Source organism: Aquarana catesbeiana, linkage group LG01 (assembly GCF_042186555.1).
Source record: "Aquarana catesbeiana isolate 2022-GZ linkage group LG01, ASM4218655v1, whole genome shotgun sequence".
In the NCBI taxonomy this organism is placed as follows: Eukaryota; Metazoa; Chordata; class Amphibia; order Anura; family Ranidae; genus Aquarana; species Aquarana catesbeiana.
This window is the reverse complement of record NC_133324.1, coordinates 64,317,458-64,333,415: the sequence shown is the minus strand read 5'-3', so window position 1 is coordinate 64,333,415 and position 15,958 is coordinate 64,317,458. Positions and strand designations below refer to the sequence as shown.

Below are 15,958 nucleotides of genomic sequence, written 5' to 3'. Positions count from 1 at the left end.
CAGGTGCTTTAAATCAGAGTCAATGGCTTGGTATTTTGGACAGCTATTTTATCTAAGAGAGATTCCCAAAACATGGCCTGTTGGGGGTACTTGAGGACTGAGGTTGAGAACCAGGCTCTAGGCCCAGGATAGAAAATGTCTGACAGCCAACATCGTCAAGGATTCAAGGTCCTTGCATCTTCAAGGGTTCAAGATCCTGGCAGGGGGCGTGTCCTATGGCTACATACGTTTGTGTCCCTCATTCCCATCTCAAAATTTTGGGAGGTATGTGTATATAACACCTTTCCTGTCCCTGGGTGGCTACATCACTCCTTCACTGTATCTAGGGAGGGAACCATGGTTGTTACCCTAGGCTGCTCTCCTGATATGGGGTACAAACATGTCCATATCCCTTCATCTCTATTCCATGGGTGGCAGGGCAATTGGTAGATTAGAGAAGATAACTAGGAAGGAAGGATATTCTTTTGTGCAACTCACAGGAAGTGACAAGTTCACAGCATTTCTAGTAAATTCAACAGATATTTTCTGTATTTGCTAAAATGTCATTAGCATGTAAAAAAAAAAAAAAAAAAAAAGAGTAAAAACTAAGACAGCCACCACATCTAAAGGCTGTAAGCTATAATATAGAGCACTTTTTTCTTGGGTTTAGTCATCCTTTAAAGCGGAACTAAACCTAACGTGAAAAACTCTGAGCAGGCAGCTCTTTATTGCAGAAGAGAGCTACTGGGGAGAGATTTACTAAAACTGGAGCACTCAGAATTGAGTGCAGCTGTGCGTGGTAGCCAATCAGCTTCTAACTTCAGCTTGTCCAATTAAGGTTTGACTATAAAACCTGGAAGCTGATTGGTTTCTATACAGAGCTGAACGTCGACAGACGTTCTAGTCCGGCGCAGCATGTTTCATTCAAACGCACGCATTCATATCGCAGTGAAGGCTGTATTTGTCCTACTTTGCCTGCAGCTTAAAGACACATTAGTAGGACATGTTGGGGTTGATTTACTAAAACTGGCGTGCACAGAATCTGGTGCAGCTGTGGATTGTAGCCAATCGGATTCTAACTTCAGCTTGTTAAATTATCCTTTTACTTCTGGTTCCAAAGACCACAACAGGAAGTAGGAGGAAAGTTAGAGGATATCCAGTACAGTTGCTCCCATGGAAGATTTCCTCTTACCGCCGGTTCCTGGGAAAACTCCAGCATTTTGGATTTCCAATCACTTTTTGCACCGGAGACAATGACCACCAGGACCAGTGGTGGGGGTGAATCTCCCCAGAGCTAGCAAAGAAAACCTGACAGATGTTTTGCTCACACTTTAAATACAAAGAACATACCTGCTCATCAATCTTCCTCTGTAGCTGAACCACCTTGTTCTCCATGCCCACGCTCAGCTTCTTAAAGTGCTCGGCCGTCCTGGCCTCAATCTTCAGCTTTTTAAGCTCCCGCCGTGCCATCATGCGGCGGTAATAACACTGGATGACAATGGCGGCGCAGCGGAACTTGACAAACTGTTTGCGGACCATCCACCCTCGTAGGTTCTTCTGAATGATCGTAGCCTTGTGCTGTTGCAGGAGCTGAAAACAACAAAAGGAAGTCAGATATATACTAAAACATTCCAAAAGTGATTCTAATAGAGTCATACATTCCAAAATAAAATCCATCCACCATTTTACAAAAGGCCGCCAACATTTCTTCAATGGCAAAATATGGTCCAAAATCCTCTTGAAAGAAAAAAAATAGCATACCAACTTTTGAGTAATAAATGATGGTCCCCCCGGCTTGCTGTTTATCTCGTTTTATAATATTATTATTTATGTTACTATTCATTTTCATGTGTTTTTAGAGTTCTTTATTCTTTTACTGCTTTTTTTTGTTTTTTTTTTGTGTACGGACATATGGAGCTGAACTGGTATACTTTGGTATTTATCTTACATACATTGGTGAGATATGCCTATGGAACGTACAGTTTTGTTTCTTTTTATTTTCTTCTTTACTGTTGTTTTGTATATTAAACACTAAAAAAAAAAAATCAATAAAAACGGATTGATTAAAGAAAAAAAAATTTCAACATTCCAGTTTATGAGAAGTCAATCATTACATTGACTTCCATTGAGCAGGAACAGCCACAGATGGATCAAAATTTGGCGGGGCCCTGCTGAACCAGCTGAAGTTCGGTCCATTTATGGCCAACTTTATTCTTAGAGGCACCTTAATATCCTAGGGCAGTGAAAGGAAAAAAAAAAAAGAAAAATATCTAATAGTATCTTCAAAATCATAGCTCGGTGGTATAGAAGCCCAGTAGGTGGGACAGTTGGGTTTCTCCAATGTGCTGGAGATGTGAACTGGCACCTGGTACCCATTTTGTGGGAGTACCATCTGACTGAACATTATTAGAAGCAGATTAACAACCTCACAGTGAAAATTACTACTGTGGCCCTTCCAAAGGACCCTTGGGTCCTCCTATGTCACAATACAATAATGTCTCCTCTCACATATAAGATATCATTGATACCAAAACTCCTAGATACCACCAACAGCCTGATCCTCAAGTCTTGGAGAACTCCCAGACCACCGTCAATAGATGGATGGATATTACGAGTATTTGAAGGAAAATATTATCCTTGATTAAAAAAAAAAAAAAAAATACAACCACACTAAACAGATCTGCGAATTGTACATGGTACAACCTTTATTCAAACCAGCAAGAATGTGTATACACTTAGTCCCCTCTCAAGGTGACAGACTGCAGAATGAACTGAGCTCTCACCCAGAGTGCCAGTATTTCACCTACTGCCCAATACATCACTTCCAGTGAGCCGCTGACGTCACATCCAGTTGCCGTACAGCCATTTGCTGACGCGTTTCGTCTTCCGACTTGAACTTACAGTTTTTGTGTATTCTGCACTATCGCTTACCGCTATGTTTTTTTCTAAGAACTAAACGGATGTTCCTATTTCATTTAAGCTTTGAGTAGTTATGGTTGCTAATAAAGACTGAGAAGGTTTGACTGTATTATGCTATTGGAGCTTTTCCCTTTCCATATTCCATCTGGGGGAGGATTTTATATGTAGGAAAGTTGGAACATTGGATAGTCTGCATATTTTGATACATAGAGCGCAAGTGTGCCGATCTGTAATAGGAGAGGTATATGTATTTGGTGAGTTTCACTGTGTTGGGAGAGTTGGCGCATTGAAGCATTCAGTGTCAAACACAGGAAGATCTGTGAAGTTGGTTTTTCACTTTATTGGACTTATAAGGACTTACTTATTTTAATTTCATTTACTTACGCAACTGATGGACTCACTTATCAGAATTTATTTGAACTTTTATACACCTTTAAGCACTTGGTGGATACATTTATTAGTATTTTGATTGTATGTTTATATTTAATGGTTATTTCTTTGCAGTGTATTTTTTTTTGTATTATATGTGTATTTTTTATGTTCACAGCGATACAATTTTTTTTAAAGAAAATTTTTGATTTACGTTGTTATAATAGTTAAATGATAATATTAAGTTGTTATATGCTAATGTGAAGGTCTTTATATAATAGGTTCACCTGCTAGAAGTTGCTTTGCAGCAATATGATAGTGGAACAATGTCTTTGGAAAGTGTTGTGCAATCTGTAGAAAGACGGTTAAGACTCTTAATATTGTACAGTGAGGTACACTATATTGTCAAAAGTATTGTGAGGGCTGCTTTTACATGCACATAAACTTTAATGACATCTCAGTCGTAGTCCGTAGGGTTCAATATTGAGTTGGCCCACCCTTTGCAGCTATAACAGCTTCAACTCTCCTGGGAAGGCTGTCCACAAGGTTTAGGAGGGTGTCTATGGGAATGTTTGACCATTCTTCCAGAAGAGCATTTGTGAGGTCAAGCACTGATGTTGAATGAGAAGGCCTGGCTCGCAGTCTGCGCTCTAAATTCATCCCAAAGGTGTTCTATCAGGTTGAGGTCAGAACTCTGCAGGCCAGTCAAGTTCCTCCACCCCAAATTTGCTTTGTGCACTGGTCCAAATCATTTGGTGGAGGGGGGATTATGGTGGAGGGTTGTTTTTCAGGGGTTGGGCTTGGCCCCTTAGTTCCAGTGAAGGAAACTCTTAAGGCATCAGCATACCAAGACATTTTGGACAAATTCATGCTCTTAACTTTGTGGGAACAGTTTGGAGATGACCCCTTCCTGTTCCAACATAGCTGCACACCAGTGCACAAAGCAAGGTCCATAAACACATGGATGAGCAAGTTTGGGGTGGAGGAACTTGACTGGGCTGCACAGAGTCCTGACCTCAACCCAATAGAACACCTTTGGGATGAATTAGAGTGGCCTTCTCGTCCAACATCAGTGCCTGAGCTCACAAATGCGCTTCTGGAAGAATGGTCAAACATTCCCATAGACACACTCCTAAACTTTGTAGACGGCCTTCCCAGAAGAGTTGAAGCTCTTATAGCTGCAAAGGGTGGACCAACTCAATATTGAACCCTACGGACTAAGACTGGGATGCCATTAAAGTTCAGGTGCGTGTAAAGGCAGGCGTCCCGATACTTTTGACAATATAGAGTATTTCATAGTATGGGTCAAGATGATAATGTGTTCCAAAATAACAGAAAACTATTTCTCTTGCAATTGTTATATGTGTTACCTGTGCAAACTCTTAAAGAGGAACTGCAGTCTGCTCACATAATTTGTAATAAAAAATATCTTTGCTTTTCTGAAGCTTCTCTCCAACCACTTTGCATATTATTTTATATACAGTATACTAGGATTCTGTACATGCCATCTATGCTGCATAAATCTCCCTCCACTGAGTCTGGCAGCATCCATTTTAACTGTGGGCAGCTGAAGCTGCTGCCTGTTCACTTCCTGGATTTAGACAGACACACAGAGGCACGCCTCCAGCTCTGCAGCTCTCATTGGCCCTCTTATGACCCATACCCCCTCCCTTCCTGGCAAACTCTCAGGAGAGAGAGCTGTGCATGATGTCATAAGCCTAACCTTTTTACCAGACAAGAAACAGGAAGTGGGCTGTATAAGGCATTTACTGGCAGAAAAAAAAAAATGTTTTACTATCCAAAGTTAAAACAAGAAGGGCTGAAGATTTAATAGATGGAAATATAAAAAAAATGACTGAAGGTCCGCTTTAAGTAAATGTGTTCATACGTGTCAACTGTTAAGCACTGGAGCTTAAAAGCTTGTGATTCTGTGAAGACACTACTAGGGTTTGGCACATTTTATATTCGATCTCCATGCATTTCAATCTTTCTAATCTTTACTTTGTAGTTCCTCTTTTAAACAACATTTTTAAAACTGTTCACTGTGAGCAGAAGTTGTTTTCCTTATCAGTTTAACCGATCGACCTGGTACACACCTCGCGATAAGCTCTCCGGTCCACCATGCCCCGGGCGTAGGACTGGATGGTGATGGCCGCCCTGCGCGTTGTCTGGTACACCCGGTAGATGCGAATCATTCGGAATTGTTTCTGGAAGCAAATGGCTGCTTTCGTTTTTCGAAGATGCTCTGTCAGTCTGAGGGGATAAAACAAGTTTAATTGTGGCAAAAACAGTGACAAGAAAAACAAACTCCCCTCCCCACAAGTGGAATTAATGGACCAGTCCAGAAAAAAAACCAACATTTCAATTATAATGTCTTTATCAAATTCTCCAAAACTTCACTCTGCGGCTGACTACGCAATAGGGTTGATTTACTAAAACTGGAGAGTGCAGAATCTGGGGCAGCTGTGCATGGGTAGCCAATCAGCTTACAACTTCAGCTTGTTCAATTAACCACTTCAGCCCCGGAAGATTTTACCCCCTTCCTGACCAGAGCACTACATTTTGGCACTGCGTCATTTTAACTGGTAATTGCGTGGTCATGCGATGCTGTACCCAAACAAAATTTGCATCCTTTTTTTTCCCCCACAAATAGCTTTCATTTGGTGGTATTTGATCACCTCTGATGTTTATATTTTTTGTGCTATAAACAAAAAAAAACAGCGACAATTTTGAAAAAAAAAACAACAATATTTTTTACTTTTTTCTATAATAAATAGCCTCAAAAATGTTTTTAAAAAACAAATTTCTTCATCAGTTTAGGCAAATATATATTCTTCTACATATTCTTGGTAAAAAAAAAAAAAAATCTCAATAAGCGCATATTGATTGGCTTGCGCAAACGTTATAGCGTCTGCAAACTATGGGAAAGATTTATGGCATTTTTATTTATTATTATTTTTTTTACTAGTAATCGTGGCGATCTGTGATTTTTATGGGGATTGCCACATTGCAACGGACAGATCGGACACTTTTGACACATTTTTGGGACCACTGACATTTATACAGCGATCAGAGCTATAAAAATGCACTGATTACTGTGTAAATGTCACTAGTAAGGAAGGGGTTAACACTAGGGGGCGATCGAAGGGTTAAATGTGCATTCCCTCAGCACGTTCTAACTGTATGGGGAGAGGACTGACTAGGGGAGGAGACAGAGTGTTGTTCCTACTTAGTAGGAACACACGCTCTTTCTCCTCTCCCCTGACAGCACAGGGATTTGTATGTTTACACACACAAATCCCTGTGCTGGCGCTCGTGCACGCGATCGCGCATTGCCATGTGCACCAGGTTCCCCACTGTGCAATGGGCCCTCCGGCGGCTCTTAAAGGGCTGACGTACCCATAGGGGATTTTGCGCACCCATGCCACTTTGCCAACGTATATTGATGTGAGCCGGTCGGCAAGTGGTTAAGCTTTGACACAAAAACCTGGAAGCTGATTGGTTTCTATGCAGAGCTGCATCAGATTTTCCACTCTCTAGTTTTAGTAAATCAACACCTGTGTCTTTGTATAGAGACTGCCATCAGAAATATCACTTTGATTGGCTCACTGCTTTTCCTAGATGTCTGCACAGAGAACAATTAAAAGCATTTCATGCAATAGAACTTCTATTTTTGGTGGGATAAATTCTAAAGTGACTCTTTTCCTTTTTTTGGAGGGTGATAATTAAGACAAATGCAAACGCTTATTCCAGAAGTCTGATTATACTGGGCGCCACATCCCATATATAGACTAGTATACAATTGGCTAAGATTAGGGACTTTTTAGGCACTTACACACAAAACATTATAAAAATACAGATGTATTAATACAATTTCATTAAAAACATTATATAAAATCAGCTGATCAACCACAAAGGGTATATACAGTATCTCACTAAACTGAGTACACCCCTCACATTTTTGTAAATATTTTATTATATATTTTCAGGCGACAACACTGAAGAAATGACACTTTGCTACAATGTAAACAGCTTTTCACCCTAAGTGAAAATGTCCAAATTGGGCCCAATTAGCAATTTCCCCTCCCCGGTGTCATGTGACTCGTTAGTGTTACAGGGTCTCGGGTGTGAATGGGAAGCAGGTGTGGTAAATTTGGTGTTATCGCTCTCACTCTCTCATACTGGTCACTGGAAGTTCAACATGGCACCTCATGGCAAAGAATTCTCTGAGGATCTGAATAAAAGAATTGTTGCTCTACATAAAGATGGTCTAGGCTATAAGAAGATTGCCAAGACCCTGAAACTGAGCTGCAGCACGGTGGCCAAGACCATACAGCGGTATAACAGGACAGGTTGCACTCAGAACAGGCCTCGCCATGGTTGACCAAAGGAGTTGAGTGCACATGCTCAGCGTCATATCCAGAGGTTGGGAAATAGATGTATGACTGCCGCCAGGATTGCTGCAGAGTTTGAAGGGGTGGGGGGTCAGCCTGTCAGTGCTCAGACAATACGCTGCACACTGCATAAAATTGGTCTGCATGGCTGTAGTCCCAGAAGGAAGCCTCTTCTAAAGATGATGCACAGGAAAGCCAGCAAACAGTTTGCTGAAGACAAGCAGACTAAAGACATGGATTACTGGAACCATGTCCTGTGGTCTGATGAGACCAAGATAAACTTATTTGGTTCAGATGCTGTCAAGCGTGTGTGTAGGGTTGCAACATTATCCCTTTAATCCAGGACACGCATTAATTACACAGGTTCTGTGTCTGATTAAGGTGGTAATTAAACACACTTGGTGCCTTATCTGCATTAAATCAGCCTCAGAACCTGTGTAATTCATATGTGGCCTGGATTAAAGGGATGATGTGGCAACCCTACGTGCAACCAGGTGAGGAGTACAAAGACAAGTGTGTCTTGCCTACAGTCAAGCATGGTGGTGGGAGTGTCATGGTCTGGGGCTGCATGAGTGCTGCCGGCACTGGGGAGCTACAGATCATTGAGGGAACCATGAATGCCAACATGTACTGTGACATACTGAAGTAGAGCATGATCCCCCTCCCTTCAGAGACTGGGCCACAGGGCAGTATTCCAACATGATAACGACCCCAAACACACCTCCAGGAAGACCACTGCCTTGCTAAAGAAGCTGAGGGTAAAGGTGATGGACTGGCCAAGCATGTCTCCAGACCTAAACCCTATTGAGCATCTGTGGGGCATCCTCAAACAGAAGGTGGAGGAGTGCAAGGTCTCTAACTTCCACCAGCTCCATGATGTCGTCATAGAGGAGTGGAAGAGGACTCCAGTGGCAACCTGTGAAGCTCTGGTGAACTCCATGCCCAAGAGGGTTAAGGCAGTGCTGGATAATAATGGCAGTCGCACAAAATATTGACACTTTGGGCCCAATTTGGACATTTTCACTTAGGGGCGTACTCACTTTTGTTGCCAGCAGTTTAGACATTAATGGCTGTGTGTTGAGTTATTTTGAGGGGACAGCAAATTTACACTGTTATACAAGCTGTACACTCACTACTTTACATTGTAGCAAAGTGTCATTTCTTCAGTGTTGTCACAGGAAAAGATACAGGTCATCTAGAACAGATTGTATTTTTTTCCTCACCAAATCTTGAATCCGTAACCCCCTCCCCTTTTTCCTCCACTCTATTCAACCACTAGGAGTAAAGAAAAATATTTGGTACATCCTGGCATGGGGGGAGCATGCCACACACTTTCTTCCCTCCCATAGGACAGCTCTGGTGATCAGCGATTGGTGCAGTGAGGTCAGATGTTTGCAAGGAACAAATCCTCAGCTCTATGGGAGCTCCAAGTCATGACTTCTAAGGTGAAAAAAGCAAACACCACAAGACAGTGCGGCTCCACAAAGAATTAACAGCCACCAGCTGGAAAAGCCAGCTCTAGTTGTTTCCACTAATAGAATTGGTCATTACATGCAGAGATCCTATAAAAAAAACCAAAAAACTTATAAGAGGGAGAGCGAGTTCCACAACATAAACCATAATTTACTGCAGTACAATAGTCTTCCTGCAATAACAGTAAAGCCATCTGTAGCTGGCATGGGAAGTGTGTCCTTAATGATCCACGTAATATCATTCTGGAACACAATCAGAATTCTGTAATGAATAAACATTCTGCTCTGGGATGGTTCTAGCAAATTCTTTAGGAACCAATAGATTTCTAGCAGGGGAGGTTTACAGATGTACGTTGTCTCTTGTTTTTCGGACAGTATAACTATGGAGGTTATAGTGAGAGGGAAATAAAGCAACTAAAAAGGCCTCCACCCGAATCAGCATGCAGCATGGTAAAGACTTCCTAAAACAGAAGTTATGTCTTATATACCATCACATCCCAAATATAAGAGGATTATTCCTCATTTTGGGGCAGTGGGTGGAGTTGTGCAAATCACCGCTTTACATCCAATCAGCCAGATGCATATATCCAGAACTTCTGATATAGAGTACAAATGTAGCCTAAAATCACAAAACCACTTATTCCAACTTGCATACAGTTGTTTCAGGGCTTTTTTTTTTTTTTTTTCTTTTTAATCCGTTGTGGTGTAAAAACCTGAAACGTAAAAAACATTAAGTGAACAAACAAAAACATGCATGTGAAACACACACTAAAAATTGCACTCAAGGGTGTTCTTTAGTCCACCCCTCAAAGGGGTAGGACCTCTCCCTGATCCTCCGGGGCGCAAGGCTCCTGGACAGGAACATAGGGTTCCAATGGTCTGCCTATCCAGAAGGCCTGGCAGACTCCGTTCTTCTAGATCAGCCAAAGCTGACCTTCAAATACTAGGTCGAGGAGTTCCCACAAAGAGAGACCCCCCAAGGAGAAGGAACCAGAAGGCCACACATCCTCCCCCTAGACGTCAGGCCAAGCCCGAGGAGTCATCTTAGTGAGGAAAAAACACACACAAAGGTGAAAGAGTGACAAATAGTGGAGGAAAATTATTTAAAATAAATAAGTGACCATGCAATGTGCACGGGCCGGGCCCTTAGGCCCTTAGGCCTGTAAGACAAAATTTGCCTGGACTTAGCCAAAAGGCCCAGCCTTAAAAGCCACAGTCCAGGAGAAAGTTTTAGTGACTGTGACCATGTGCCTGTTCACACAGTGGGATCCCACACGCAAGTGTTACTGAGAGTACCCTTAGGGTCGGTTCACACATGGGCAACACGACTTTAACGCGACTTTGTACCGCGACTTCAACGCGGCTTCAGCGCGACTTTGGCGCGACTTCGGCAAATTACGAGGCGACTTCAAGTCGCCTCCATGACGGGCGACTTTGCTGGCGGCCCCCCCCCACCGTACCAGGCCGCATGCCCTCAACATGGGGGGTGCTTTGGGGCATGGGGGGCGCAGTGTGCGCCCCCCCCCCAAAGCACCTTGTCCCCATGTTGATGAGGACAAGGGCCTCTTCCCGACAACCCTGGCCGTTGGTTGTCGTGGTCTGCGGGCGGGGGGCTTATCGGAATCTGGAAGCCCCCTTTAATAAGGGGGCCCCCAGATCCCGGCCCCCCACCCTATGTGAATGAGTATGGGGTACATGGTACCCCTACCCATTCACCTAGGGAAAAAAAGCGTCAATAAAAAAACCAGTACACAGGTTTTTAAAATAATTTATTAGGCAGCTCCGGGGTCTTCTTCCGACTTCGGGGGTCCTCTTCCGACTTCGGGGGTCTCTCCGCCGTCTCCTCCCGGTGTCCGCATCTTCTGCCGGCTCCTCCGCTATCTTCTGCAGCTCAATTGCTAGCGGTGGTCCGGACTTCTGCCTTCTTCTTTTCTTCCAGAGATGTTGACACGACGCTCTCTCCAGCTGGAATGGTCTCTGAACGCTCCGCAACGGACTTATATAGGCGGTGACCCCGCCCCCTTATGAGGTCACTGTCCCAGGGCATGCTGGGGCTGTGCCGTCATAAGGGGGCGTGGTCATCACCCGGTGACCACGCCTCCTAAAACGTCACAGACCCAGCATGCCCAGGGACTGTGACGGCATAAGGGGGCGGGGTCACCGCCTATATAAGTCCCTTGCAGAGCGCACAGAAACCATTCTGGCTGGGGAGAGCGTCGTGTCAACATCTCTGGAAGAGAAGAGGGAAGAAGATGATCCAGAGGTCCGGACCACCGCTGGCAAAAGAGCGCCAGAAGATATCGGTGGAGCCGGCAGAAGATGCGGACACCGGGAGAAGACGCCGGAGAGACCCCCGAAGTTGGAAGAGGACCCCCGAAGTCGGAAGAAGATCCCGGAGCTGCCTAATAAATTATTTTAAATACCTGTGTACTGTGTTTTTTATTGACGCTTTTTTCCCTAGGTGAATGGGTAGGGGTACCATGTACCCCATACCTATTCACATAGGGTGGGGGGCCGGGATCTGGGGGCCCCCCTTATTAAAGGGGGCTCCCAGATTCCGATAAGCCCCCCGCCCGCAGACCCCGACAACCAACGGCCAGGGTTGTCGGGAAGAGGCCCTTGTCCTCATCAACATGGGGACAAGGTGCTTTGGGGTGGGGGGGCCGCAGCGCGCCCCCCTCCCCCAAGGCACCAAACCCCCCATGTTGAGGGCATGCGGCCTGGTACGGTTCAGGAGGGGGGGGGGCGCTCGCTCGTCCCCACCCCCATTCCTGTCCGGCCGGGCTGCGTGCTCGGATAAGGGTCTGGTATGGATTGGGGGGGGGGACCCCCCACGCCGTTCTTTCGGCGTAGGGGGTTCTCCTCAAGGTCCATACCAGACCCAAGGGCCCGGTATGCCCCTGGAGGGGGAACCCATGCCGGATTTTTATTTAAAATTTGGCGCGGAGTTCCCCTCAAGATCATCTGAGCACAAGTCGCATGCCGAAGTCGGATCATGCGAGACGGCAATCCGACTTTGATCCGACTTCAATGATAGTCAATAGGCTGAAGTCGGATCAAAGTCGGATCAAAGTAGTACAGGGAGTACGCTCTGAAGTCGGAGCGACTTCAGTAGTGTCTATTAAGACGCTAGCGTTAACTCCCATTGAAACTATTTCTGGAGCGACTTGGGGCGACTTGAGGGCGTACAAGTCGGATCCCAAGTCGCCCCAGTGTGAACCGAGCCTAAGGGCGACCACTCCCAGGGGGCACAGACACCGCAGATTCTCTGCCTTCCCAGGAGGAACTCTTTTCCCGGGGTGGAATTACTCTTGGGCCCTGCCAGCCTGCGGCCACTCTGGTTTCCATTCCAGCCGGTACTAGCCTTCCGAGCCCCTCAACTCTCATATTTACATTAAAATGCAATAAAAAAAAAATGTCATTTAAAAAAATTATTTTAAAAAATGTCCCTTTAAACCGGGGTTCCACCCAAATTTTGAACAATATCTGTATGTATTCTCTTCCTTGCCTAGATGCTGACATGCCGTTTAAAAAAATTGAAATCGCAGTAATTACCTTTTATTTTTCTATTCTTCTTTGCACTTCCTGGTTCTCCTCCCGTGGGAGTAGGTGTGTTTTTAGCCTCTCCCAGACTCCTGGGAGCTAGTCTCAGGCTTCCCAGGATGCCACTGAGCATGTGCGGGAACGAGCGGTGAATGCTGGGAGCACAGCATTCATCGCATCCAGGAAATAAATGCTTGTGGGCTTCAAATGCCCACAATGAAGATGGAAACCGCCTGAAGTGAATAATATAAGTAATTCTTTCCGACGAAATCTGACACAGGCGGACATATTACACACAATATGTGAGTATGTAATGCTGAGAAGAAAAGTTTGTGAATGAACTCAAAAAAAAAAAAAAGATAGATAGGTGGACCCCCGCTTTAAGAGCTGTGGGCAGAAGTGACGTTTTGACGTCGCTTCCGCCCTGCAATGGTATGGAGACGAGTGGGGGCCATCTTCCCCTCACTCGTTTCCATACACAGCAAGCGACAGGACACGATCACCTCCGCCGCTGCCGATGGCTCCGGTAAGCGGTGGAGGTCACCGGATTGCGGGGGGAGGGCCTTCTCCCGCCACCGATAAAAGTGATCTCGTGGCGAATCCACCGTAGAGACCACTTTTATCTTGTAGCGGACCGCCCGCTGAAGAAGCGGATACCGGGGTTATGGCAGCTAGCTGCTGCCATAACAACGATATCCTCCTTCAAACAGCCGCCATAAAACTGCAGCGGTGGTTAAACTTCGCCACAACTTTATCCCTGATCTGTCTGGTGTGTTCCTTGGCCTTCATGATGCTGTTTGTTCACTAAGGTTCTCTAACAAACCTGTGAGAGCTTCACAGGACAGCTGTATTGATACTTTTGATTAAATTACACAGAGGTGGACTCTATTTACTAATTAGGTGACTCCTGAAGGCAATTGGTTCCACTAGATTTTAGTTAGGGGTATCAGAGTAAATGGGGCTGAATACAAATGCCCCCCACACTTTTCATATATTTGTAAAAAATTTTGAAAAAAAAACATTTATCATTTTCCTTCCACTTCACAATTATGTGCCACTTTGTGTTGGTCTATCATACAAAATCCCAATAAAATATATTTACGTTTTTGTTTGTAACATGACAAAATGTGGAAAATTTCAAGGGGTATGAATACTTTTTCAAGGCACTGTAGAATCAAACAGTCCACTTTGGACGAAACGCGTCGGTTTAGCTACGCTTGCTTGCTCCCCATATTGCTCTTTGTTCCATATTAAATTTTTACTCGTGATCACATTTTTGAATTGTAATTTGAATGTACCGCAATTTTAAATAAGCATCTCCGGTTTTGACCCGCACCATATGGAGCCTTTTCCATTTTCTCCCCGGTTTGGTTGAGCCTCTTTATACACACTTTGACCTCTGAGGGTTAGTCTATTGAGTGGAGGTTTTGTTGTCACCATTGGAGAGCCACAAGGATTCAGGAATCCTGCCTGGACTATCACCATTGAAGCCCGGTCGTACCCTGCTTGGAGTGATCCTTCTCTTGCCTAAACTCATACCGTGAGGCATTCGGCCAACATAAGCTCGAATGACCCACTACCGCTGGTAAGTGGGTCCACCACATCCGGTAAGAGTACCCATCTATTTCCTTATGACAATGGATCGTTTTCATCCTTACAGCTTCACTGCTAATCGTATGTTGTTTACACCATTATTCTGATTGAAGATTCACCATTTTGTGTATTTGATGGACACTTTTCGTTGAACTTCAACTCTTTTTTCCTACTAGCTCACCACACATTGGATTTTTGTTTGATCATCACATTGGTTATAGGTTAAGCATATAACAGTTCTAGCTATTTCACTGTTTTTAGCGCTACACTATATTTTCTTTATTCTGTTTGGACTTTGTTTGAGTGTTAGCTGCTTTTTCACGTATTTTGGTTTAGCGCAGTCATTTCTCACAATTTTTTCAGAATCAAACAAACTAACCAAAGTGCTATAAGTGAAATTAGTACACATTTCTAATTACAATACAAAAAGTTCATACAGGAAGTGCTCAAAAGTAATAAAGTGCTCTGTGCATAGTGACTTCTCCCTTATTTCCCCAATGCGGACACAACTTCATTCAAAATCTCTAAATTTAGCTTTCAATCCTAATCCTGTGAATGTATATTTTAGAAGATAAAATCTGGATTATTGTACACTTTCATACCTGCGAGCGAGGTGTCCCCGTACGTATCTCTGAATAGTGACGGACGCCACCTTCATTCTCTTGTATTTCAGCCTCTGTAACCAGCCCCGCACCGTCTTCTGGATCATAATGGTGGCCGCACGGAACTTGTCCGCTCGCAGCTTCTCCAGGTAAGCCACTTGTCCGGCGCGGAAGAAGATCTTTGTGCGACCAAACTGGAATTTATCCGGGTCCTATAGAAAAGACGACAAAGAGAGGAGGTCACCATCGTGAAGAAATCCAGAGACGGTGTGCAGTGTTGTAAACATTCAAAACAACTCAGCTATGCGCTATCTGCACCCAAACGGAAAGTACAAATAATCTGGAAAATTATTTTCTGCAATACCACAATTACTATTACAGGGCCTCTAGTACTTTAAAAGTCAGGAGCCTGTGCAAGAATTAGAAAAGAATGGGAGCTGTGCTATGGGCCACAGATGACAAACTCTTATATTTCATCGATCCATGATGCCATGATCACTGCCCCAGTTTCCTCTATTACTTTTCTGGGGACAACCCAAAATTTGTGATTTTACTTTCAATGATAATGGTAAACAGGACAAATAGGGAGGGAAAAGCTCCTTAACGGGGGGCACAGACAGCAATAAAAACTAACAGGTGATCTAAACCCTCTCCACTCTATCCAAAAGTAAAAAAAAAAAGTTTCGCCTTTGGTTATACCGTAACCCCTTTCCAGACCAGCCGCCGTCATTCTACTCAAGCCGGTTGGCAGGGCTGCAGGAATCGGCGTAGGTGTATGTCGGCCACTTTAAGAGCGATTGGGTGGCACCCGCGGTGCAACGCCGGAGCCGATGAGCGTGGCCGGCGGCAGCGATGTCTGCCAGCCACCCGCGATCGCTTCACAGAGAGCCAGAACGGGGATCTGTTTGTGTAAACAAACAGATCCCCGTCCTGACCGAGAGACAGACAGCGATCTCTCTCCTCCTCCAGTCACTACACCCCCCCCCCCACAGTTAGAAACACCTCCCTAGGGAACACTTAACCCCTTGATCGCCCCCTAGTGTTAACCCCTTCCCTGCCAGTGACATTTATACAGTCATCAGTGGCT

At 44.5% G+C, this 15,958-nt stretch overlaps 1 protein-coding gene across 2 annotated transcripts in view; it reads right to left on the bottom strand.

The window, feature by feature from the left end:
* The window catches only part of MYO5B (myosin VB), a 394,698-nt gene that overhangs the window by 74,305 nt on the left and 304,435 nt on the right, over positions 1 to 15,958 (bottom strand). For both annotated transcript variants that reach the window (XM_073619562.1, XM_073619572.1), the window contains exons 19-21: positions 14,872 to 15,083; positions 5,364 to 5,520; positions 1,330 to 1,569 (exon numbers count right to left, since the gene is read on the bottom strand). In XM_073619562.1, the coding sequence (XP_073475663.1) occupies positions 1,330 to 1,569; positions 5,364 to 5,520; positions 14,872 to 15,083 (609 nt within the window). The remainder of the gene's footprint in view (positions 1 to 1,329; positions 1,570 to 5,363; positions 5,521 to 14,871; positions 15,084 to 15,958) is intronic.